Consider the following 25,409-nt stretch of genomic DNA (forward strand, 5'->3'; position numbering starts at 1 on the left):
AAATGGAAATTTTGGGTAGCTATGAGATGTTCACGTACATAACGCGCTGCACGTAAGCATGAAGGTAAGGCCTGTAATTGTCTGTGGGATGGCTGAAGATGTGCTTTCAAATGCATCTCTGCATCTAAAGAGCACGAGCTCTTTCAGGTCAGGGCTGAAGGGAGGTAAGGCTCAAAGTGCCATTTCTGTGTTAGAATACAGCTGCTCAGTTTAATGATGATTGTGAGGCAAATGCCGCTTCTGTTAGCCCACAACTATCTTCCAGCATACTTTAGTCCCTTGATTTTTGATTTCTACTGCCTTTGAAAGGACCTCCGAAACCTTTTAATGTTAACTGGAGATGTTGGTTAGAAACTTCACGCTTCCACAACCTCAGAGAACATCTCATCTCAAATAAAATCCACGTAAACAGTGTTCCTTAACATCTGCGTGTTGGGGAGGCTGTAAAGAGAGAGGCAGCCGATTTGTCACAAAAGAATTGAGATGGACCGAACAGCAAATGTTCCCCTATTAACTGCAAATTAGCTACATAACAATTTACTTATTTAAGGTTAATAATTAAAATAATACATAAGTGGAGACAAGTAAATAAAGGCCCTAAATCCACTTTTCCCTCCTGAACAAAACCAGTGAAAGTCGCGGACAACAATGGCTTGTAATCTGGGGTCAGGTTTCAGCATCCTTTTCCCATACCCTGAGATTTCATTTTGCTCCCAGTGGACTTCATCCAGGTTTTTTTCAGCACCAGGGAAATGACTCCCACTGAGGTCAGTTAGTGCAGCCCTACCATGGCTGCATAAGAAAAGAAAGGGGTGGTCTCATGCAGATCTGAAAATGCTTCTTTCTCTGTGTGGTACACAGAGAAGTGTTTCACATTCAGGTAATAATAGTAACTAAATTTATTTTTTTTTCCATCTGTAAATCTCAAGGGCTCTTACTAAAGACCTAACCAGTCACTTTACAAGTGGGGAAATCATTTCTTTTATTTATTTTTTTAACTGTAGAAATCAACATCAGAAATTTCATAAGCTTCTGGCTGAGAGGACGTAACAAACAAAACCCCTCTTATCCCAGAAAATCAAGTTCATGATATCTGAAGTTAACACTTCACTGTGAAACCCGATCCAGACATTGCTGTGCTAATCTCTGGATAATAACACAATGAATAAGAGCAGAACCTTGAAAAACAACTCTGTAAAATTTCGTGGAGAGTATTGAACTACTTTATTTGTTCAAGGTTGTGTACAGTATTGCTCTTTAGCTTCCTTTAATAATTGTGACATCTGGTATTTATCTAAAAATAAGGAAGTACACCTTATTAATCAACAAAGCTAAGAAATATATTCAGCTGCATCCAGTTCCTTTGTAGTAGAATAGCCTGATCTCTAAGAGTTTTGTGAGTGCACATCTCAGTTGTAACATAGCTTTAATAACCAAGCCTTTATTTTCTCTTAAGCTCAGGCACTAAATTTCTGGAGAAATACCACAATAAGATGGGGACGTACAAGGAATCTCACAGGGGCCGAAGAGCAGAGTTATACAAGATGGTAAAGGCAATGTTAGTCTCAGTCCAGCACTTAAGTTTAAGAGAACTCTTGTTGATCTTTGAGGTCTATTCCTGTTGTTATAGACAGCATGTGCTTGAAGCAGTAAGCATTTAAATTATTGCTTCCCCCTGATATTTTAGAATTGCATTCCCTTTATGTTGGAGGCAAGGAAAGCCTGAAGGTGGTCGGAGATGTTGGTGGTAACCCTAGCCTAAGGAAACACAGAGGGCTGAATTAAAAGCTTTTGCATGCAGCTTGCGAAGTATTTGATAGCAGAATTCCAGGAGTGGATGTGTGCTCTAGCAGTTGTATGGCTTTGAACTCTTGAATCCTCACAGCAGTTGTTGAACGACAACGCACCTACAGCTTGTCAACATCTGGCTGCAGCTGTGAAACAGGCAGAAATGTGGAGCAGTGGTCCAGAGCTGAGCAAAGCACACCCCACAGGGCAAAGGAGGTGAACACCACACGTCTCATAGCCCTTCGAGAAGTCTGTGAATAAATCTGCGTTCTGTGGAGCTGACGTCTCCTGAAAACTTGTCTAAGAGGACAAATGAGAAAATTGCTGCCCCTGAGTAGGTATATTTTACAGAGACATATTTATTAGTGGTAGGCGATATGTACATAGGATTGTTCTTGCTATAGTTCGTGTCATTTGCTTGAGCCATGAATAAATAAGTGAATGATCTGACAGCTTTTGAGGATCAGACTCTCAGCCCAAACCAGTTTAGCTCGGTGATTGTTTGGGTTGGTTTATTGCCACGTTTATTTTTTTCCTGAGCAATAAGTTCCCATGAAAGCACCAATGTCTTCCCCCTTGTTGTGAGTTAATGTTTCATTAACATAAATCATTTCACGTTTTGTGGAGTCTGACCTAATTTCTCCACGAAATGTAAACCTGCATCTAACTCTTCTTTGTCAGTTGTATTGCAAGGTAAATTCCAGTACTACTTCCTTATGCTGCAGCTAGCGCCCCTGCAATTTCTGCTTTTAAAAGATTTCATTCTTTGTGCCAGAGTTCTTACCTCTGTCAGCAACTCCTTCTGTCTAAGAATAACGCAGGCACAGGAGAAATGTAAGGAGCAAATGACTCCATAGTACAGTACACAGCTTTTTTTTATTTTTGAGGGTCATTCTGATCACTCCCTTAGAGACCAGGAACCAGCTGATGGAAATGCCCACAAGAAGTTGTTTTATCTCCAGAAAGTGAATTTGTCTCCCTTCAGACCACATTTAGCTGCTTTGAATTAGGGAAGCTCCACTGTTTCCAGCAAGGCTTTGCTAGCGGAGCCAAGGCACAGCACAGGTGCTGTATTGCTGCAGTGCACGTTCCAAAAAAACATCCATCAAGGAGCAGAGGTGGGAGATGATGCAACTTTCTGGGGTATGTAACTGACTTGGGGGTAAGTTTGTGTAGGAAAATGAGAAAATGCAAAAATACAGGTTGCTTGGAGTTTACTCCTCTTTATCCAGGGTCAAGAGGCTAATGGAAGTACAACTCAAGCAAGGAGGTCTTACCAAAAAAAAAAAAAAAGAATTAAATATTTACCTAGCGAAAGAAATGCCAATTGGCAGATTAAATATGTAGTCTCTTTGTTATCATTCCAATAATACCAGCAGAACAAAAAGTCGGAGCTAAGAGGGGGACCAAAAGCCTGGTACAAGCCTCCACCTGTGCGGAGCAAGACGAGACCTGCCACCTGCGCCTCCCTAGGGAGCAGGGCCCCTGCAAGCACTGCGGTTGTTACTCAATCTGTCTGCGTCCTTCTCCACTTCAGGTTCATTTTTGCCTCTCTTGCCTCTTGTACGTACCAAAGGAATTCATGAAAGGAACCAAAATACCTAATTTGTCAGGTAATGAAAGTATAGGGTCATTCCTCTGTTGAGAAAGACCTGGCCAACGTGGCCACGCTGATTTTGGGGGACCTGGACAGACTTGTGAGCCTGATGCTACGGTCACTAGAGCAAATGTGCAGGTGACATCTCTGATGGTTTTGCTGTTAGCTTTGGCCAGATCCAGGAAATACAGGCGGGTCCTGGTGGACATGTGCCTATGAACCACAGAAGTTTTTTCCAGCACCGAGTGTGCTTGAGCTTCAGTGAATGGTGGGTGCTCTAGGTTTTGTTTCTGAAGTTACCCTGTGGTTTCAGCCCTTTCTCACATCTGTGGCTGCTGCTTTAATCTCTGGGTAAATCTCAAAGCTCATCAGTGAAAAGAGCCTAGATGTGGCCTCAAACGTTTTTTCTGTCTAGATAAAACGTTCTGGAGACATGTGCCTCAGATGGCGCTGAGTGCTTTTCAGTCCAAATAAGAACTGCTCATTTAGCATCATTAGCTGGATGTTTGATTAATCAAAACCAAACGGAAATACTTTGTGTTCAGCAGATTAGACTAGAATCTGCTGATAAACCTTTTTGAATTCACACCAGTTTTATTGTTCCTTAATATTGTGCATTAATGAGTGATTAATATTGTGCATTAATGAGTGACTCCTCGTTTAGTGAAGTTTCTCTGGAAATCAGATGTCAGACGTGGTTCTCATTAATTGGCCTCACTTTTGGCAGGCTGGCTCTTGCTGCTTAAGCAGTGAGCACAAGGGAGAAGGAGACTGCTGAGGCTTCTCTTGCTGGGTGCCTTCGCAGTTCGAAGGGAGCTGGTTGTTACATCTCACGTTATTAAACACTTGTATTTACATAGGTAGACTGAGAGGAGCAGATTAGCAGTACTGTTTGGATATGGCTTGTGGGATGCGCAGCAAGAAACATCCTGTCCCAACCCTGATAATGCCATTCGGAAATGGGACCTGCCTAAGGTATGGGCGAGGTATGTCAAATTTCATTGCAGGACTGAATTTTAAAGAGTGACCCGGAAACAAGACTCTTGTCCCTGTTCTGTGTGGAGCTGGTGGGTGGAAAAATTGTTTCTCCCTTGAAAACAAGATAACCCGAGTCTTAGCTGCATGGGGAAAGGCCACTTGCAGGTACAAGTGGATTTCGGTTTGTGTAGCTTGTGCCCTCTCTGTTGAGGATGCAAACAGAGGGCAGATGAATGCTGGTGTGCATGGCAGGCTGTAAGAGACAGATGTTTTTCTGCTAAAACTTAAGCTGAGTGTTAGTGTCAGGCAGGGGGGTAACACTACGCCTCTCGGTAACAGGGAGCTTCATCCAGTACCCCATTGCGCTCTGTAGCTCTCTGTACATGCTGCTTTCTCCCAGGACAAATTGTTTTTGTTTTTGTTTTTACAGCAAACTGAATGGCAGCTGATTTAATCAGTAGTCCTGGGAGCAATAACTCTGCAAGGTTGTAACTTGCATTGGCTGCTGTGTTTGTTCTTCCCAGGGAGAGAAGAGTTTAACAAAGCAATGGACGATCGTGTATGTATTGCTCAATAGGATAACTTGTGCTCTCAGTTTACAGGCTTGAAAACAAAGTGGATATGATACCATCAAACTGCTTCATTCCAAGCCCTGCTGCTCCTTAAAATGTCAGAGCTGTAACCTTCAGACACTACTCTGGGTTTTGAATCTTTGCATTCCTGGGGATGCTGCTAGACCCAACTGTGCTTTAGGGCAATGGGTGAGCTGTTATCTTGGTCACCCGTGGGAGAAACCCACGAGAAGAGGAATGATGTCTATGTGGTGTTTTGCATGCTACTGAATGCTCTTACTGTTTGTGCTTGTCGTGGTTTAACCCTGGCAGGCAGCTCAGCACCATGCAGACGCTCAGTTACTGTCCCCAGGTGGGATAGGGGAGAGAATCAGAAAGGTGAATCAGAAAGGTAAAAGTGCAAGAACTCATGGGTTGAGACACAAACAGCTTTACTAGGTAAAGCAAAAGCCACGTGCACAAGCAAACTAAACCAAGGGACACGTTGGCTGCTTCCCATCAGCAGACAGGTGCTCAGCCTCTCCCAGGAAATCACACTGACAGCTCCCTGGGAAGACAAACGCCATCACTCCCCACGTCCCCCTGCCTCCATCCTCACCCCAGCTGTTCCTGCTGAGCACGGCCCCAGATGGGACGGGATGTCCCTTTGGTCAGTGTGGGTCGCTGTCCTGGCCGTGTCCCCTCCCGGCTCCGGGTGCACCCCAGCCTCCCCGCGGGCATCCCAGCTGAGCGTGCTGTGCGTGTACCTGGTCTGACCTCAGAGGGAAGGCCTGGAAATCCAGAACGCTTCTGCAGCAGATAGAGGTTGGAGTTGCTTTTGGATGTATATTGAGCCTCTGTCTGCAAGCACATACTCTGCCCCCAGCCCAGCCCTGGAACAAACTAACTAGACCCAGGCTGTGCATTTCTGGGGATGAAAGACTGGCTCCTGGAATACAGGTGAGAGGATGAGGCATGGAAGCTCCTTTGTGACCGTAAGCCTTCTGTTCCCACAACTATCTATACGCATGCATACTTGCACAGTGGTTATTTCACTGCCAGGTATTTCATGAGAATTCTAATCCAGGGAGCAGTAACACACAAAATGGGAGGAATGACAGAAAGAGTCTCAGAGCAGGCAGAGGTCTCTGTAAACCACAGACTGGGATTAGTCACTCTGCTCTCCTTTTCCATGTGCATGTCTTGGGAGTTGCACTTCTCCTCCCTGAGGCTAGCTGCCTTGTCCCCAGGGGTGACATTTGCATTGCTGTTGAATCCTTTTCCTGCTCCTGCTGCTGTGCCGTGTGCTGGATGTGGTTACAGTGCTGTTCTGTCAGCCACAGCAGCCCGCGAGGGGCAGTCTCTGGATGCTGGTGACGAGGTGCCAGGTGGTTTGATTGCCTTTGGAGGAGCGTACCCGGCTCTTGCACGTCACCGGCTGTACGTACTAAAAAAACATCCAGAATCCGATCCTCAAAACTCTAAGACTGGTTTGAGAAAAACAGGATTGAATAAACTTCAGGCTCTTCAGATTTGTAGTCTATTTTTGGATCTTAAGTATACTCAGGCTCATGTTTGCAAGTACTTCACGCCTGAAGTCCTGGGGGTGGCCTTTTTTAATTAAATGGCGATACATTCCTAGCCACTCAGTTCCAGGTGCAGGATCTTTGAGATAAATGTTGCAAATTTCAAAATAAACCAGAACACTTGGAAAGGAAAAACAATGAAAACTCTTGACACCTGTGACCTGGCACTGAAGTACCACAAGGGACATTTTGCTCGCTCATACTGTTTCGCCCACTTGTCTCAGCGAGTTGCCAGTTTGCTCCTGAGATTAAGCAAATCTTCCTCCTCCTGCAGGACAAGTGGTCATCTTCAGCATGAGTCAACAAGAGCAAGCTAGGCTACAGTAGGAGCATTATTTCTTATGCCTTGAGCCAAATCCAAAGGGTCAGAGAAATGTAATGGTCCCCATAAAACATGCCGTGTCCTGCCCCGCTGCGCTTCCCGTGCAGGCGTCCCAGCTGCTGGCTGCCATCTTCCTAGGCTGATTGCAAAAGGAGCTGTCAGGATATTCTGGGAAGTGGGTTTCCTCTCGCAGGAGACAAGCCCAGCTGATGTAAATGTGAAACCAGCATTAGAGGGTGACTGGATTTATCTTCATCGAGGCTTGAAGGCATCCGGGGTGGGGGATGTAGGTGAGGTGTTACCCACAAGTACGCTCAGATGAGGAAAGAGGAACCGTGCTGTGAAGTGAGCTGGCCCTTCCTCTGCCTTTACAGTCTGTTCTCAGCCTCTTTTCCTCCCCACCTCACTTATTTTCTGCTGTCAGCAGCTGGCTTTGCATGGGCTTTTAATGCCTGGAGATACCCAGAATACTCCGCACGCCTTGCTGCAGTGATTTGTGCTTTAGTGACTCCAGAAGCAGAAGTCTCCCAGTGGAGAGCTTTGAGACGCTTCCTGGAAAGCACAGAGCATGCAGCATGCCTCGTTAGGCTGTGTTAATTAACCAGCAAGGTTCTCATCTGCTAAGGTGATGTGTGTTATTGCAAAAGCTCTAAAATAGATGATTTTGAGCGGCCCCGGGGCGTGTGTTAATATTACTGGAGATTTAACTCTCTGTTCCCCAGCAGAACCTACATGAGACACAAAAAGTCTCCCCTTATTTAGTTGCTGATGCCTGGGATAAATTTTGTGTAGGAAGGAAGAGGCAACAGCTGGTGCAGTGGGGCTTCTGTCTGAGTCAGGGAGAATGAAACTAACCCGAACCCTCCTGGACAGGTAGATTTCCTAGGGTCCAGCCACGCTGGGTACTTTTTCTTCTCGGAAAGCTTATTTTCTTGAAATGTTCTTGTTTAAGTCTTCTCCCAAAGTAGGAAGGGCAAGATACAAACCAAAAATTGCTGTTTGTTGCAGAAGATGGAGACCAGAATAAGTTTATGGAGAGCAGGACTTCAAGTTAAGCACACGCTTAACACTACGGGCTGGGGTAGGCTTTCATCCCAGCAAGCACTGCGTGCTCAAAATAAAGCTCAAAATTAGTGCTAATGCAATAAAGCAATTGGTACTTTCATCTTTTGATCGTTCGTTTCCCATAATCATTTAGGGAGGAAGGCAGCAGTAGTGACTTTTCAAGCTTGTGAAGAATTGCAAGGGTTAAAACATGTGGTATCGCAACAAAACCTTATTGTGGTGACTGAGATTTCCTTGGACAAGGACCACATGTGACACAAGAGCACAGATTACTAAGCTAGTTTTAAAAAAGTTTAGGCAACACCTATTTTATTGCATACGATTGTCACATGAGTTAAATGATTTCCAGGGTGCCTGCTTTGTAATATCTGAAAAGGACTGATTTTCCCAAAAGGCAGAATGCCTGTCCCAGATGTACTGGGGCCTTTCTGATGATGTTAAACCAGACAATAGAAACTTGAAAAAAGGCAAGTTAAACCATTTTCAGAAGTGACTTTTGCTAAGGGTGGGAACTGAAAGGGGCCCTTCCTTCCTGACCCCAGAAGGTGATACCCTGCACCTGGGAATTCTGCCTGCATTTGTTGGGTGCGGTGTGTTTTTGTTGTTGCTGTCATTGCTTTTTGTTACGGCCAGTCAAAAAGTTCATTTAATTTCTGAATATCTGGTGATTTAATAACAGAGCAGGATTTGCTCTTGTGCTTTGGGTCTTTGTGCCTCACTTCCAGGGCCGAAATGTCCCATTTGTTAAGGCTGTTAGTCAAAACTAAAAGCCTTTTCTTACACTGAGGATTGACAAAGTTTGCAAGTGAAACTGAAAACAATGTTTTTCCTTCTATAAAAGTATTGAGCCTCTCAGTTAGTTTTATCTGAGTGTGTGTTCTTTTGTTTCAGATGTTTCTTTTAGATGTTAAGTTGGGAGAAACAAATGAGAACAATTGAGTCAAAATATTTTCACAATATTGAGATGTTTAGCTGGGAAAGTCCAAGTTAACTTCACTGCAGCAACTCATAATTGGAACAGTATGATCTGATTTGTTTCGTTTTTCTCTGATGTTATCAGATACAACAGAAAACATTAGGCAAATACAGGAGAACCCAAAGCACCTCCAGCATAATGCGTGTTTGTGTCCTGCACCGACGCTGTGACTTCAAAAGGTTGATTCCTGCTGCTGGCCGCAGAGAAAATTCATTCTTGGTAAAATGCACAAAGTTCACATTTTTGTCTTGCAGATTGCAGTGATTATATTTTTTTCCCCTTTTCCTTGGCAGGATATTTGACTATGATAAATGTGCAAAATTTGGAAGGAGAGCCAAGCATCTGCCTTCGTACCTGTAGGTTTGCACGGGGCGGCAGGGGAGCGTGTCTGCACGCAGGGCGTGAGAGGAGAAGCTGCTGGAGTCCTGTGGATGGGCAGCAGAGCCAAGATCGAGGTTTTGGCCAAGAGTGCAGAGGAAGCCAGGCGTAGAAAACGTGATCTATAGCCGAGCGTTTCCCATAGTCTTCAGGTCGGCAAAGTTCTGGATTTAGTTTTCAGGTCAGCATTGGCAACTTCTGCCTGAAAGTTGTGAATTTATTCGCCTGGCCGTGGTGTGCCTCTGTTTGGCACACTTCTGTGTGATGCACTTTAACTCCGAGACACCCAGGCTTTGTGCCATCGTTACCTGCAATTGTAAGGAAATAAATTAATATAGTAGTTTAATGTCTAATCCAAACTGTGCTGAGCTCTGCCCAGTATGAAAATCCAGCCCTTCTGTAAACATAAAAGCAACTTGAAAATATTTCTTTGGAAATCACCTGGCCTGGTCTAGTCTGAAAAGGAAACTCGATGGACTCTCTTAAAGTTTGGTGAACCTGATGTCTGGGTTTAGGTCTTCCGAATGGTTACAGGTGGGCCTGGTGCAGAAGTAGACAGGTCCTACCATAGTCCAGAGCAGTAAGAAGACAGACTCTGCATGTTTGTTGCTGTCTGATGTTTGTATCAGGTGTTGGAACTTTGCAGTGACCCAGTTCATGAACTTGCAAAGAAAAAAGCAAGAGCTTTACCGAATACAGAAGTTATTTCCATTTGTGATTGCGTGCATTGTTATTTCTTCTTGTGTTCTTGCTGTGCTGATACCCCTGTGAAGTCATTACAGGGTACAGACAGAAGCAGGAAAATCCTGCAAGTGGTATTTTTCTTCTGTAAGTGAGATTTTCTAGTTGGAAAAATTGAAGTAATTTGAATTTGGCTTGTTGCAGTCTTGTATTATTTACTCTAAAAAATACACGTAAGAGTGTAACTGCGGTAGTCAAAACACCTGAGGTTTCTAGATCTCACACAGAGTGTAACCAGTGAAGTTCATCAGACTTTGTTGGCCTTCAGTTGAATCTCCTAACAGGCATTGAAAGTTCCTCTGTGGCAGTAAGCTATAAAAGCTAGGTGGAATTGTAGTAACCAGTGTCTTACTGCAAAGCTGTTGGGTCATACAGCAACAGGTTGTGGGACCGGTGTTAGAGAAGAGAGTATGAGATGAATAAACGTTGACAACGGAGCCTCCCGTTATGGATGAGGATTCCTCAGGACTGAGTTCCTCGCATGGCAAACATTCAGAGTTAGTTTTTGCCTGGTTCAAAGCATACATAGAGGTGAAATTGTGTTAAAAATAAAGTGCAAAGATAGTGAGTGCAAAACTGCGGACAGGTAAGTGAAAGAGAAATGAAGGAGAGGCTACAGTGGAAACTTCGGTGCCGCTATTGGTATTTACACAAGAATCCTCAAGCGCAATAATTGCTGGTTTGGCACCTGCATTTAATATAATAAAAGGCCATGCAGTGAGAGTTGGAAAAAAGCGGGCAGTTTTCACAACTGAGCCCTACAGAAGGAAAGTCCCTGAATTTCCAGGAAACTGAGAATATTAATTAAATGCATTTTGTACAGCTGGAGTAAAAGAAAATGGCCTATCATTCTGCTCTGCTATCGGCGAGGGATTACTCAAAAATATGTAGCAGAGATGATTAGATGGCAGTCAGTGCTGGGTTTTAAATGAAAATGTATGGCTCGAGCATTTCTTCTTAGATGCGTTTTTTGAGTGCTGCTGGTATGTTGCTTACATGACTTATGCTGATGAAATTTCTGAACATCTGCTCTATTTTAAATCTACATTTCTATCAGGGTTAAATAAAAGGTTTATAGACAGAGATGGATACCAGAAAATTCAGGGCTGCAAATAGTTTTTCTGTTTCATAGCAGCGTGCCATAAATCTGCCCGGAGACACAGCTGTTGAGCTGACTGCTCTCAACAAAAATCAGAGCAGAACATCAAAGAAGTCTGCCCGAGAATGCTGCCGCTGCCATACCCGTGTTTGGCTAAGCCTGCTGCCGCATTGCTTCGTCTTGGAAATGGTGGCTTCAGATCCTACCACACGTACAGTACAGGATCTGGGGAGACAAAAGAGGCTATCTCTGAATTAGAATCTGAGCTTGTTCCTGGATTTCAGCGCGGGAGCCGCAGCAGTGGGCCGTATTGTTTCCCTTACCCAAGCGTTGGCAGCGGCCTGTGAGACTAATGGAAAATCTCCTGTGCCTGAGGGGTTCTGAAATGATTCAGAAATTCTCATTTGCCAAGGGTGGATTTGCTTCCTTGCCTCACATGCGGTGTCTCCAGCGCGTTCCCAGCTCATTCCCTTGTGAGAAGCCCTTTTCTTGCCGTGCCCCGGACAGAGCGGCCGTTGTTCTCAGCTGCTGGCTGGCCCTGGGGCTGTCGTTGGCTCTCGGGCTACGTGAGCTGCGAGCCGCCAGCCGTGCCGGAGGTGCGCGGCTGCCCAAACCGTACGCCTGGCGTGGCTTTGTCGCTTTTGAGCCCCTTCCCCCCTGCAGGACAGCAAGAAGCTGGCCTGTCGCACGCACTCAGCGTTCACAGTAATTCGTGAAAGCAGCTGGGCACGAGAGAGGCTTGCAGGGCGGTGTGGCCTTTTCACATCCTACAGTTTCTGTGCTATAAAATCTGGTGAGGGCCTTGCGGGAAGCCATGCCTCAAACATCGAGCTGGAAGCATTGCATTTTCCCCGAGAACTGTTATGAACACGTTTTTTTTTCCTTTTTTCTTCTCTTTCCCTAATCCAATCCGTCATGAGATGTACAGTGCTGACGGTCACAGCAGCCGTGCTGTTTTCATCGTCCTTTCCTGAACAGCAACACCTATAATGCTGTCCTGGGGCATGTAATTGCTGGTAACCTCAGTTCCTCTGCTCTGTTTCCAGACAACCTTTCTGACTTTCTTACCTGCCTTTGGGGACGCTTTTCCTGATACCAGCTGGCACCGGCAGACCGGAGGAGCCGCAGCTGGGGCAGGCCGTCAGGCAAGGTGCTCTCTTCCCTCTGGGCTGTGAACTTGAGTCCTGGCTGCGGTGAGTGCTGGGGAGCACGCTGTCGAGGCTGAGCTGCGAGATCTGGTGCCTGCGTTCACAAATCTCCTCCTTGCCCTGCCGGCCCCCTCCGAGCCGAGAGGAGGAGCGGGGCTGCCCGGCAGGTGGCAGCTTCACCCAGCGAATGGCACCGGGCAGCACCGCCGGGGGGACGGGGCCTAACCGCCGGCTGCACGAGCCGGGTTCTGCTCTTACCTAAATCCCAGCTTCTGCTTGTGCTCCACTGCCCCCTCCGATGCTGTTGATGACGGTTTCAGGCAAGGGCCACTGCCAGAAAGCGGCAGACGCAGCTCCTGCTGGAGCCAGGGGAGTGGGGCTGGACCCAAACCCAGCGGTTTGCATTCAGGGGAGGGTTGCTCGGAGCATCACAGGGATTGTTTCCCTTCAGCAAACGAGAAATGTTTGGTAGATGCCTCTGGATCTAAAGGCTAGCGTACATTTGGGCATCTCTCTGAAAGTGGAAATCTTTCCACCGAGTTGCAGAGGCAGCAGGTGACATCTGTGTCTTACTGAGTCCTGAAAGAGAGCTGCAACCGCAGCGTTCTTCCCAAAGTGATTGTTGGCTTTTTTTAACCAGAAAAAGGCAGCTTTGTTTCAGGACACGAAGCCCTTATCTCACTAACTGCATGACGGCAGAGAAAATCGTCGCTCACGCTTTCTGACATAGCCCTTCTTAATGCCAACGTTTTGCTTTTTTAATTTTGTACTGTCATAATAACACTAAAAATGAAAGGGTATATATGTGGAGAACAGCGAGCGTAGTATTAAGTGTTGCAAGGAGAATGGGGGGGGGGGGAGAGAGAGAGAGTATGAGCCTTTGGATCTTATAATTACACTCCTTTTTGAGCCTTCCATTGTGATTTGCCTGTTTAGTGACACACAGATCCAGATTCCTGGAGCATGTAATTAATAACTCTCAGCTGCCAGATAAATGTGCCTTCTCCTAGGAGTGTTTCAGTCTTCAGAATTTCTCTAGTTCGAGGTATGATGTTTTTAAACCAGTCTTTAATCTTGTTGCCACTTGGGAAATAAAATATCAGTGAAACAACGGTAGACTTGAGAAAAAGTCATGCCAGGATCCTTTTCTCAGAGTGATTGGGAGCCCCGTGTTTCCCGTGAAGGTGAGGAAACCCCACAGAGGCAGTTCTAGGGTAGCCTGCCTATAGCAGAGGCTTTGAGCTCTTGGTTGCAGAGAACCCAGGGTCAGTTCCTGTGGGCAATTCTGCACGAGGACACAGAAAGAATCCCAACAATCAATCCTAGAGTTTCTTCTCACTTTATAATAGATGCTGGTTGTTTTTCCCTTGGCACTGACCAGAAATCCCAATTTCTTCTGTTTCTGCAGACCACAGTCAACATTCATAATTGCCCTTCCAGTGCAGCGCTTTCAGCTCTACACATTTCTTTTATGGGGACAGTCATGCTTCCACTTACCAAGCTTTTATTTCTGCATTTTAGTCTGGTTGTTGGTTGTTTGTTTTGGTTGTTTTTTGTTTTCCCGTTCTCTCTAATCAGTTGTCAAATTGGCAGAAGTTCTCCTTGCAGGCCCCGTGGTGCAACTCTGCAAACTAAAAGTCAGGTTTTCTGAGTGTGGTCTGGCCAGGAACCAGAGCTGATAAGGTAAAGGGGTGGGTTTTACTTCCTTTTTCTTTAGATATAAAATCAGTTTGAACATCTTGTGCCCCCTCTTAAACAGGGGGGCCAAATGAAGATGCAACAGGTGCCCTTTTCTGAACTGGGTTCAAAGCTTTCTTTTTTTGTGTTTCCACTATCCCAGGGTCCCATTGGCAGCTCTGGAGGTAGGTCACACTGCTCCATCCCTGCTGTTGATGATGAAAAGAGACAGATAAATGCTACTTTCAGTTAAAGTCATTAAACTGAGCAGGGTTTGAATGGCCTTATACAAAATCAGTGACCAGCAGTGAAGAGGAGGAATTTTTCCAGTGGGGCAAAGGACTAAAGCAAAAGTGTCAGGGTGAAAGTATTAAAGGTCTAATTAAGTACTGACAGAAGCTGCCAAGGGAAATAGAAAAGCAAGAATCCAAATAAGATGGGAGGAAAACTGTATTCAAAAGTGTGATCTGGAAGTGAGCCAAAGAGACAATCCTGCGGGACGTTGTTGATAGGGAATTGCCCCAACCCTTTCCTAATTATTTTTCCCTAGGCTTCCTGCTGGGTTCCTTTCTCTCAGACTGGGCAGGGAATTAATGAAGAGATGAGGTGAGGTCTGCAGGTGGTAATGGAGGTGGCACAGAAAACTGTCCAGCCTCCCATGCTGCTCACGTCCCAGGCAAACATCCTGAGATTTCAGAAGCAGCTGCGCCTCGGAGGGGGTTTCCCAAATGTTTGAAGGAGACCGCGGAAAAGTAAATGCTGAATGAAGCAGTAGGAACTTTTCTGTAGATTCACAGCCTGCTTCAGTCCTATTGTTCTCTGTAACTCTCTACCCACTCCTCTGCAGCTGTACGTTGCGGGTTTCGGGGTGAGGATGCTGCCAAAGCTGCTGAGTCCTGTTTCTCTGTGAAACTCTGGGGCCACATGGGTGCTCAGAGCTCTCGGTGTGAGTGATTTTCAGAGGGGACCAGGTGATTCGACTTTCCTTGTGACACAATTTGGGCTCGAGCCTTTGCCTTGGTAACAGTGCCTGGGTTCATGTTCACAGTGAACCAGCCTGCTGGTGCGGTTCCTGGCAGATCTGATCTGCTGAGATAAGAATGTCTCGCACCCATTCAAAGCCCTTAACCTGAAGAAATGCTGGTCACTTAGGTTTTGGCAAGCCTGGGCCAAAATCTGAATGTGAAAGGAAGTTTCGAAGTCCCTGGCTTGCTCTGCTGAGTTCAGGCCCATGTTTTGGCTGAATGTGGCTTTTTTAGCCATTAATAATTCTGTTTGGGAAGGGTTCCTTCCATGGTGAGAGCTGAGCACGTCTGTGAGCAATGAGCAAGGTGCCTTTCTAGGACTTGCTTTCGTTTGCATCCAGTCAAATGAGAGACTCTCAGAAAGTGGGTTTCATCTGAAATTCACATCAACACTTACACGGATTTTGAATGAAAACAACTTTTACAAATGGTGAATATAGGTCATAAGAAGTATCACTGTTTTCGTGTTCATCCGTGGACCTTTAGTTTTGCTTCTGTGGGGTGAAAGAGAGGCTATTTAAAAATGTGCTGGTGAGAGCTCCTTAACAAAATATTTTTTCTTCAACAGACTCAGTAAAGAGGGACCAAAGTCTTTACTGCAGCATGTTACTGGCTTTTGTGCTGGACCACTGCCTAAGACTGCACTGAGACTCCAGTGGGAACATGGGACAAGCTGCATTGCTTTCGTAACTGCTGAAAGCCCCAGCTTTCTTGCTGCCTCACCTTGCCAGCTTCCAGAGCTAGTCATGCCATCTATGTGAGTAACATTCCATGGCATTCTTGATTGTATTTTCTCTTCGTGAATCATTTGAGATCTTCTTGTGATTTCTGCCAATTTTCAGGTTTATTTTGGGGGTGGTTCTGTGGGTAATTTCTCAACAGATAGATGGGACGGGTGGTTTTCCACCGTGTCGGTGCGCGCCAACCCTGGAAGCCAGCGAGTCACCAAGGTGGTGTAGCTGTAGGTGGGGGAGTTACAAGGATGCCCTTAACACCACCTGCCTTATCAGCCACTGCGACATGCGAAAGGGGAAAGGCTGTGCAACTGCTGCCAACCCTAGCTCACCTGAGATCATCTGTCAGCACCGCAGGCAGAGGCAAGCTTGCAAGATGCATGGGCGTACACAAACTCCTCCAGCACCTAACTGCAGAGAGCAGCTGCAGGGACGGGCATTTCAGTGCACATCAGCTGCACCGTGGTGGTCCCAGCAAGCACAGAAGCCCATGTTTTTAGCACTGCCACTGTTCTTGGTCATGTTGCTATCTTGGATAAGGTTGGTTCGCATCGTGCCTGCAGCCACAGTACGGTCACGGTGTGTGTTACGTGCTGTTGTTCCCCCTGCCTGACTCAGCGCTGGAAACTTCTGAACTAAACGTGACTGCTGCTCGTTCACAGACCAACCCCTGAGTGTTTGAGGAGAACGGGTAGGCTGCGAGCAGCTGGTGCTGAACGTGGCGTGTGTGAGCAGCAGGAAGGGAGAGGCAAGGACAGGAGGGCTGTAACAGTCTGTGTGTACCTGCTGCAAACAGCTCGAATATTCAGCTTCAAGGAGTCTGTTAGACAAGTATCAGCAGTCAGGAAAACTTTGGAGAGGAAACAGATCACATCTTGGAGCTCAGGAGCAGGCCAGATGATCTCTAAAGGGTATAAAGTACAAAGAAATCCTAAAAAGGTCTGTTCTAGGACTTCATGTGTGTCAGCAAATGCAAGTGCTTGTTCATGGGGAACTCACCTCTGCCTCCAAGTGCAGAGTGGTCTCAGTTGGCTCACTTTTTATATATATATATACTTTCTTTCTACCCTAGAACTCAGAACTTTCTTGAGGCTACTGGGAAAGGGGTTCCCTTAGGTGCCTGCATGCAGTTCTGAAGGCTTTCATGCTCTCCTTTGTGCCTGATGTTAGGCCTGAGCAGCACGGGGCATTTCCTAGTGAAAAAAAACTGTGTGTAGTAACCAGGGAGTGGATGTGGAATGTCCCAGGTTCAGATCCTCAGCGTCTGAGAGGTCATGAGGGTGACGGTGATTTACACTGCCCAAGAACTTAATCACTGAACATGTATGAAGGCTGCCTCATTTGTTCCTTATCAAAACTGAGGTATGAATCAGAACTTGCTTCTGAGGGCGAAGTGGGAGGTGTGAGGCTCACATTAAAAATAAAAATATTACCGAACCCTGCTTAACCTGGAGTGTATTGTGCTATAGTTGTTTTAATGTGTGTAGTATTATAAAAAAAGGTGACGTTGTCTTAAGGAAGCACATAATGACTGAGTGGTCTTGTGCATAAAGTTATCCCAAAATCTGTGCCCCGTTCCTAGTCCTGTTATTAGACTGTTATAGACTTCTTATGTGACCCTGAGCAAAGCACTGAACCTCCTCTTAGCTGCCTCAGTTTCCCCCTTCAAGAAGAAGGTCAGTTTTTCCTTTCTCCTCTCTGCCTTGTTTAGAAGGTATATTTATGGAGATAGCAGCTGTCTACTGTCTCTTGACTTTGCAGCAAGCTGTTTTCATTGGGGTCTTGGCATTACTAGAGCCGTATAGGTAGAGAAGGAAATCCTGAAATGAGACGTAGCACGGTGAGGTGTGTGTTCCTCTTCCTTCAGCTCCGTTCCTGGCCCAGCCTTGCAGTGTACCTGCCTTTAGAGGGGCAGAACTCCAAGGTAAAACATGTATATGGCTATTGCAGAAACCTTTCATCAAAATGAGTGTGTCTCTGTGTTTCTCCAAGTCTGTGACCTCCGAAGCTGATGGAACAGGCTTTGCCAGCAGGAGATGCCATCTTCTCTACCTGCATCAGACACTTCCTGAGTGTGTGTGGAATCGGAAACTTGTCTTCGTTCCTTTTAGACCTTTCCACAGTGGGGCATGTAGTAAATTCTGGCATTATCCTGAGCGTCTTTATAAGATTTATTACAGCACTCATCAAGTCTCTCTGGCCCTGCCTTGTAAACCTATCTGATCGGGTTGTTTATCATCTCCCTCCTGCTGTGACTCATGATGTCCTGGTAACCTTCGCACCAGCTTCTGCTGAAAATGGGAAACCTTTTATTTTTCTTTTTTGACTTATTTTTTTTCTTGTCGACCGAAGTAACGTTTTGCTTCAAACGTGCTTTAGCAGTGTGTGAGGATTTGCCAGTGTTCTCTGGTAAATGTACGGCAGGTACAGCATGAAAAGTCGCTTACCTGGGGACACCCTGAGACGTTCATATCCCCTGGGGGGATTCTTTGGGTGTGTTTGTGCAAGAGCGAGGCGTTTATTTTGTGGTTGTGAGGCCGGGGCAATTGGGAAGGGTGAAAGTTCCTGGTTAGGAAGGATTTTCTTCTGTGGTATAAATGCTTTGTGGAAACCAAACCAAACCAGAAACTCCAGAAGTCCTTGGTGTAATCACAGGGGGGAGTTTTGGAGTAAAGTGAAAATTTGTCCCCGTTCTTCCTCTTTCTTGGGCAGGGCCAACTCAAAAGGTTGCAGAGCCATCAGTAAGTGAGTGACACACAAGTGACACGCTGTGCAGCTGGCTGCCTGTGTCCTCTGCCCTTGTTCACCACAGCTCTGGCATCTCTCATACTTCTCAAGGCAGTCAGCTCCTTGCTGTTGGTGCAGCAACGGCATCGCTCCGCGTCCAGCGGAGCCTTGGGCTGCGGGGAAGGGCTTCAGCTGCGAGGTTAAACATCCCACTCCTCTGAAGCCTAATCAAACTACCAGAATCAGGGTGCTCGTTGTACTAGTCCTGCTCTGCGGTCTCCAAAAATGTCCCAAGTGTCTCCACAAAGTGTCTCTGGAGGCGCCCGTGCTTTTGGTTCTGCCCAGGGAGCTCAACAGAGGTAGGGGTGCTCCTACGCTGAAGGACACGACTTACATAAGCTTGCTGGAACAAATCCCAGCCTCATGCTCTGTGGGCTTTGATCCTGGATTATTTTGCTGTGTGTTCACATATAGTGTCATGCAACAAAATAAAGATGTGGGACATAGAATCTGTAGGCTGAGAAGTCTGTTCTGGCTCAGACAGATGCCAGTTGCTACTGCCTCAAATGAGGCTCAACTTCTCATTTCCTCTGTTCCCTCTCTTGGCTGCGTAGGGAAGAAGTATGAGAAAGAACCTTTTCTAAACGTGGTTGTATTTTAAGCTCATTCAGACCTCTGAGGTAGAGATCCTCATATTAATTTAGCTATTGTATCCTCAAAGACAAATGTTTGTATTTGCAGACCACAAAGCTTTCTGAAATGTCAGACTACTGCTTATTCATACTTCTTGCATTGTATGGTAGGATTAAAGTGCTAATATTGACACTTTCTTTTTTTTAATTAAAAAAAAAAAAAGGTATCTGTCACCAGCAGTAATCCAGTAATCCAGTTTTGGAAGAAAATTACCTATGATCTCAACTCCTGTCCTGGGAATAAGACAATAATAAGGAGATGAGGGGAGGAAGTGCCTAATTCATAATCTCTAAGGTAAAGCTCAGGTTCAGACTGTCAAACGCAGCATACCCTTCCGATTTTATATCGTTTGTATACTGAAAATTGTTGCAGGGCCGTGTTGCAGCCAGCCCTGCAGACAGAGTAGGTGCCGTGCTTGGTTTTATTCCCACTGCCCAGGAGCACTGGGCACTGTGGCCATGGCGCTGCTTTTCCAGACGGTGCTGCCTGGTGGGGTGCAAGCTCCCCGAGTCCTAACGGAGGGAAGATCAGTGCTGGGCACTCCTCTTCACCTCATGTCATCTTGCCTGGAACTGGGGACAAGGCACACACAGTCTGTGTCGTCCTTGCTTTGTGCTCCTTCCATCCTTGCTGAGTTTGGTTGCAGGGATCCGCTGGGATCTGCTTGCAGCTCCGGCTCTACGCTGCGTGCAGTGCGTGGGTGCTCTGTCATAGGGCTTTGCAGCTTTTGTCAGTTATCCTTGGAGCAGCTGTGTGTGGCGGTCAGACAAAATTTGCCTTTGAACCTTTTGGTCTGTGGACTCGAAGCGTGGCCACCAGGAACATGACAATTGCACCCCGACTTAGCGCAGAGATGCTCCGTGCCGAACCAAGGTTTCACTGCCTCTGAGCCGTAGCCTGACGTAGAGCTTGTTGCTTTGGTCTCGTGGTGAACTGGTCAAGGAATGACTGGGAGGCAGCTGGATTTGCATCTTGAGACAGGCTGCAGCTCATTTTCTGAGCGTTTCTTAAAGGAGCAGCTGTCCACAAGCAGCCTTCCTGCTGTCGGTGCTGTTTGATCATCTAGTAGTAGCTGAGCTCGCGCCGTGGTTATAGACTTGAATCATGGTTTGCGAACAGTTGGCCGAGGAAGAGGCAAAGGCGATACTTGCTGAGCAATCTTTTTCATCTTTTGCTCTACTTGTGTTTCTTCCTTTGGACTTTGTTAGTAAAATGGTGCTTAGCCAAATTGTTTCTCTGTGAAAGACATAAAATGAGAAGAGGGCCATATTTGACAGAGTTTGTCTTTTCCTGGTATGGTGTTGGCTCACCATATACACACGCTCCTTTATATCTTACCTTGTATACCTGTAAAGTTGTTTTGGAGAGTGTGATTCTTTGTTAATACATTGAAAGTTTTTCGAGTAACTGTGGGTAAAATATGGAAAAGGATGGTTATCTGCCACCAAAATAGTGCTGCTTGCTTTATCTGTGGAAAACATGCCCCTTTTTGCAACTTCCTCATTTTAGATATTTATTACTATATCTGCCTGCTTTCATATTTTTAAAGTATTGATATAAACTCAGAAAGAGCTTGATCCTGAGTAAGTCAACGTTACCCCCAGCTTTTCTAAATATGACTAAAGTACAGTTAAATGTGAGCTGATGGGTCTCTAAGTTAGTACGAGACTGTATATTTACTTTGATGTCGTGCAGTCTGCCTTCACATATACACACAGCCTGCTGCGTACAAGTCTCAGACTGTGCTTGTGCTGCTCTGGAGAGCACAGATGTACACAGGGTGTGTTCTCACACTTAAAAATAGAGATCTTGTTCCTGGCAGAGACCTGCTGAAGGCCTTGGTTCACCATGCTGCTTCCCAGTAGCTCTGTGATGTCAGAAATAGACATTTCCAGCAGCAAACTGCAGCAGAGCACCGTTCTGGATGCTCTCACGTTGTCTCTTGCACTGACTCGAGCCAAAGTCCTGTAGCTTCTCCCCGTGCTTCCTGATATTGCCTTGTGCCATAAGCCTTAAATGAATCTGAATATATGATTGAGCCCTGGTTTTTGCAGAACATCATTTGTCAGGAAAGCATTTCCCCTTGTTAGAAACATTTACCTGTAATTTTACAAGTTTAAGAGGCTGCAGCTTTTATTTTTATTTTTATTTTTATTTTTATTTTTATTTTTATTTTTATTTTTATTTTTATTTTTATTATTTTTATTTTTTAATGAAGTTCTGTTATGTCATTATTTTAAGGAGAAATATGATACTGTGTTTGTATCAGAGAGACGAGAGTCCACAAATTCTTCCTGCCTTGGTGTAAGTGAAATGCCACCAAAGCCAGTTTCAATATTCTTCCTCAATTCACCCGGCTACACTGGGCTGTGATTTACACTCACCTGTCCATCTGTGCAGTGTTAGCTAACAGGCTGCCTGCTATTACTAAGCACTTTAACAGCAGAGAGGATATTACAATGTGTGGCTGGTAGTGAGCATTAATGCAGATATGCAAAGCGCGGCAGAACAATGCCCTCGCGCCTGGGAACGCAGAGGGCAGCGATGGGGAGCTGCGTACGCCTCATTTCTTTTCACTCTGCTTGTTTTGGAGGTTGGGTCTTTGTGGTTTGGGGGCAAATCTTTGAACCAAAGGGAATATAATAATAAAGTTTTCATCTTTGTTTCATCAGTCTGCTTTTCTGGGTTTGGTTTTGTTTGGTTTTGCTTTCTTTCATTAAATTCAACGCCAATGTTGTGTTGCAGAATGGTTCGCAGTATGGACCCGCTCCTGAGGGGTGTTTGGCACCCTTTTGACAGACTCTTGGCCAAAAGGACTGCCCAGACCCTGGGCAAATTTATAGGAAGAGAAATTTGAGAGAGCAAACTTCAGGGCCGCAGCAATTCAGTGATTAAAAACCAGCTGGGAGTTAGGATCGTTAGAATCCTAAACCCACTGCGCAGCCCCCAACAAATATTTTTCTGAGAGTCACTGTTGCTTGTGAATAGTCACTGCGACGGTCTGAATTTTAGAGGAAACAATGGTAAGAGGTTTAAGAGGTTGTGCACGTGGAGTGGTGTGAATAGGTCAGGTATAATGATCCTGTTATGATTAACGTTAAGAACTTACTCGAGCTCCTATGCCAAGTGTCTCGGCCTCCCTTTAGCTCCACGAGCTGCTTTGGACGGGCCAGCTTTCCCTAGTAGGAAGCGTCGTATTTTGATAAAAACAAAACAGAAAAAGAAGGGGTTTCTTTTTTAAATGAAGGACGTCCTCGTTTAATGAGGCTTGAAGTGTTTACAGGTGTTTCCTCATAAGTTCAAATTTAGTGGCCCCAGGGAGTTGAGATTCTCATAAGGCAGGGGCAAACACACAAGTTTTGTATTTTAGAAGTGTTGAGCATTTAAAGGGCCATGCAGACCTGGCGTACGTAAAGGTTTGGGCTCGCGGAGGTGTCTGGAGCCTGTAGGTATGCCATCTGAAGCAGAGAGTGCAGTCCGACGTGAGACGAGGCCGTTCTTGGTGCCACAGACGGTCACGATCCTGTTAAAAGCCCCTTGTGCTTTTTCTGCTGTGCAACCCTTTGACCTGTTTTTTTAAAAATCTCCGGCAAAAACCCCGTGAGAGGCAGGTTCCAGGCTTGATTGTTTGTTTAAATAAATTTTGGTGATACCAAGTGCCGTTTTACGCATAATATCTTCCAGAGCGCCCTGGTCTTGGAGGAACTGTTCAGCGTCATGAAGAACAACACAGAGCAAGGGAAAATATAGAAGTGGTTGTGGTTGGAGGATGTGATGACATCACAGACTTCAGCGGGAACACGGGGCTTTTAAAAAGCTGAAAGAAACATCCTGACAGTCAGTTATCACATCCCCCGTAAAGGAGTCAAACACACGTTAGCCATTAGAAAGCCCAACTGTCTTCATCAAAGAGAAAAAAGACTCCGTCCCGCCACAGAATATGCACTGGCAAAAATGTAAGTGAGCTCTGATTGCCTTTGTTTTTCCTAACTGCGGTAAAAGATGAAGATTGTAGTGGATAAGCGAGCATTAGCATAGCACGGGAGACAGTACTCTTGAAGAGCTGCATGTCTCAAGAGAGGCAAATGAGAAGGCATGATGCTAATTTTCCAGCAGGGATATTAAGACAGGGCAGCATCGCTGCTTTGTTGGCATTCGTCATTATGAATCAAGTGGAAGACTATGATTCATAAAAACAATAACAGGATGCAGGTATTATATCAAAGGTTATAGTGGTTACATACCAGAGAATTTTCCTTTTTAAAAGTGAAACCTGTGAGAAATCTTATTTCTGTGTCTTTTTTGATATGTACTTTTTTTTTTTTCAACTAATAATAAAGCTAAAGACTGATGCAGTTGAAGGCAATACAGTTATGAGTTTACAGGAAATCAGTTTTCTTGTTTTCAAGATCATTTTACTCCTCTTGGCCCACCTTTGCTCAAGTAGTTTACCGATCCTGATACAGGTAGGTGTTTGCCCTGTTTGTGCAACTCTTGCTCTCACTGCATGGATCTGTAGATGTGCCTTTCTGCAGCCCTGCTGCCGTCCTTTGCACTTCACCATGCTGCTCAGTTAGCCTGGAATAATATAATATATCTGAATGGAAGAAGCTTATTTCTTAAACATTTGCCATTGACTTACGTAATATGGAACTAACATTAATATTCTTCTCCTTTATATAATAGCCTGTAATTACACAGAGGTGGGTTTACTACGCGTGTCGTTCTGAGCTTATTAACTATAAAGCCCGTTTTCTCTGCTATGTACTTCTGTTACTGTTTTCAGTTGAAAACTGGAAGCTCAAATGTATATTTGTGAAATGACATTGTACAGTCTAAGATCCTGAAATAAGCTCTGACTGCTTATTCAATCGTGTTTCAATTTGTCTGACGAGTATTAAGCAGCAAGCAGGAGCGCTATGGCAACACACCTTGTTTCCTATTATCTCGGGCTGTTTTCAGAATCGGTAGGTATACGATGTGGAACATACTGCAAGATGATTAGATACAGATGTTATCTTCTATCTGAGAGGTGTATAAGTCTTTATTTTTTTTTTCTTTATTGCAATGACAAAGCAATACTAACAAAGTGATGTCTTAGGTAGAACCAAATTGGTAACTGATACGATATTTTTCCTTTGCATTGGTTCTTTGATACATGCAGTGCTTTCAAAGGTAAGCAGAAATTACAAGCCTGCATCAGAGGAGATAAAATCCCCGTATTTTGAAGTCAGCCACCTCCCCTGTGAGAGTTTCCAGACAACAGCTGCCCATACCTGCCTGTCCCTCCGTGCCCTCTGAACTTCTCAAGGCTAGTCTGCTGTTACAGCAATGCTTTCTGCTGTTTTGACAGACTGCATGAGACATGGCAGCTGCCTTGATTTGGCGTCTGTTGCTGATGAAGCCCTTTTCACGTCAGTCAGATGAAGCAGCCAGACTTGTCCCTGACTCCTGGGCTGCTTGCTAGATCAGCCTGGCCCTGTGTTTACTACGACACAGAAGGAGCCGAGGGGAGATTTCTGTAGGTGGCTGTCTAGGTGACTCTGCTCGCTGTTGGTCTTTGCTGTCTTTGTCTGCTGTGTCATGGCATGGTTGGGCTTCCTCAATCTCATGGACCTTTAGTTTTTTTTTTTAGCTAAACCTAAAGATGGGATTACTTTTCTAGCATGAAACTATCATCCTGCTTCTTTCTTGTACCATTAGTAATGACTTACTTTGACTTCAGTTACCCACTCTACTGGAGACTCCCTGTGCAACTGCAGACAGATTGCTCAGGCCCGTGCAGGTATTCACGTGCCAGGTCTCAGTGGTTTCAGTGGAAGTCAGATTTCTCAGTAGCTCTGTGAGTCTCCATGTGGTCTCTCTGGTCCTATGGTCTCTCTTAGCGCTACCAGCTGTGGCCTCAAGTTTCCTGCGCCACCTGGCTCAAACCACCTGGGACCAGACCAAGTCCCAGTGCCCACATGCGAGCCGTTGGCTTGTCCTAGACTATCAGCTGATGCAGAGGCAGTCTGGGTGCCCAGGGAGCTTGGTCTCTGCTTGCATGAGCCCTGGGCTAATGTCATAGCGTAAAAGTGCTGCCCTGCTCTGCTCTGCTCCCCACCTAGGAAATAGGAAGAGCTTTCCTCTGCCATGGAGGGAGTTTCAGTATAATTAGACTTAAAATGAGTTATTCGTGTATTTTAGCAAAAGGGCACCAACAGATAGATGGGCAATAAGTCCGTGGGTAGCTTCTGAGGTGTGGGAGAAGCTTTCCCCATGTATTGGATGGAGCATCCCATACTCAGTATAGAAGCAGATGGCTCTGTTCCTGGCAAGAGCAAC

General features: G+C 45.5%; 1 protein-coding gene and 1 long non-coding RNA gene across 5 annotated transcripts in view; one reads left to right on the plus strand and one right to left on the minus strand.

Annotated features, from left to right (window-relative positions):
* Positions 1–9,410: 9,410 nt before the first annotated feature.
* LOC308182733 lies at positions 9,411–12,286 on the minus strand. 2 transcript variants are annotated; one of them, XR_013942058.1, is made up of 3 exons: positions 12,150–12,286; positions 11,225–11,306; positions 9,411–9,549 (listed from the first exon to the last, which is right to left on the minus strand). It is a non-coding gene; the product is annotated as an uncharacterized lncRNA (long non-coding RNA). The 2 variants fall into 2 exon arrangements; XR_013942059.1 differs by having other exon boundaries at positions 11,225–11,324; positions 12,150–12,285.
* POU2AF1 (POU class 2 homeobox associating factor 1) overlaps positions 12,137–25,409 on the plus strand; it is a 46,511-nt gene continuing 33,238 nt past the window's right edge. Inside the window, exons 1-4 of one of the 3 annotated variants that reach the window (XM_080567748.1) lie at positions 12,137–12,274; positions 13,823–13,912; positions 15,500–15,688; positions 22,770–23,041. In XM_080567748.1, the coding sequence (XP_080423874.1) occupies positions 23,026–23,041 (16 nt within the window). In that variant the 5' untranslated portion in view covers positions 12,137–12,274; positions 13,823–13,912; positions 15,500–15,688; positions 22,770–23,025. The remainder of the gene's footprint in view (positions 12,275–13,822; positions 13,913–15,499; positions 15,689–22,769; positions 23,042–25,409) is intronic. The other 2 variants (XM_080567747.1, XM_080567749.1) reach the window with 2 other exon arrangements.

The sequence above is a fragment of the Anser brachyrhynchus genome (genome assembly GCF_964034855.1).
Source record: "Anser brachyrhynchus genome assembly, chromosome: 25".
Classification (NCBI taxonomy): Eukaryota; Metazoa; Chordata; class Aves; order Anseriformes; family Anatidae; genus Anser; species Anser brachyrhynchus.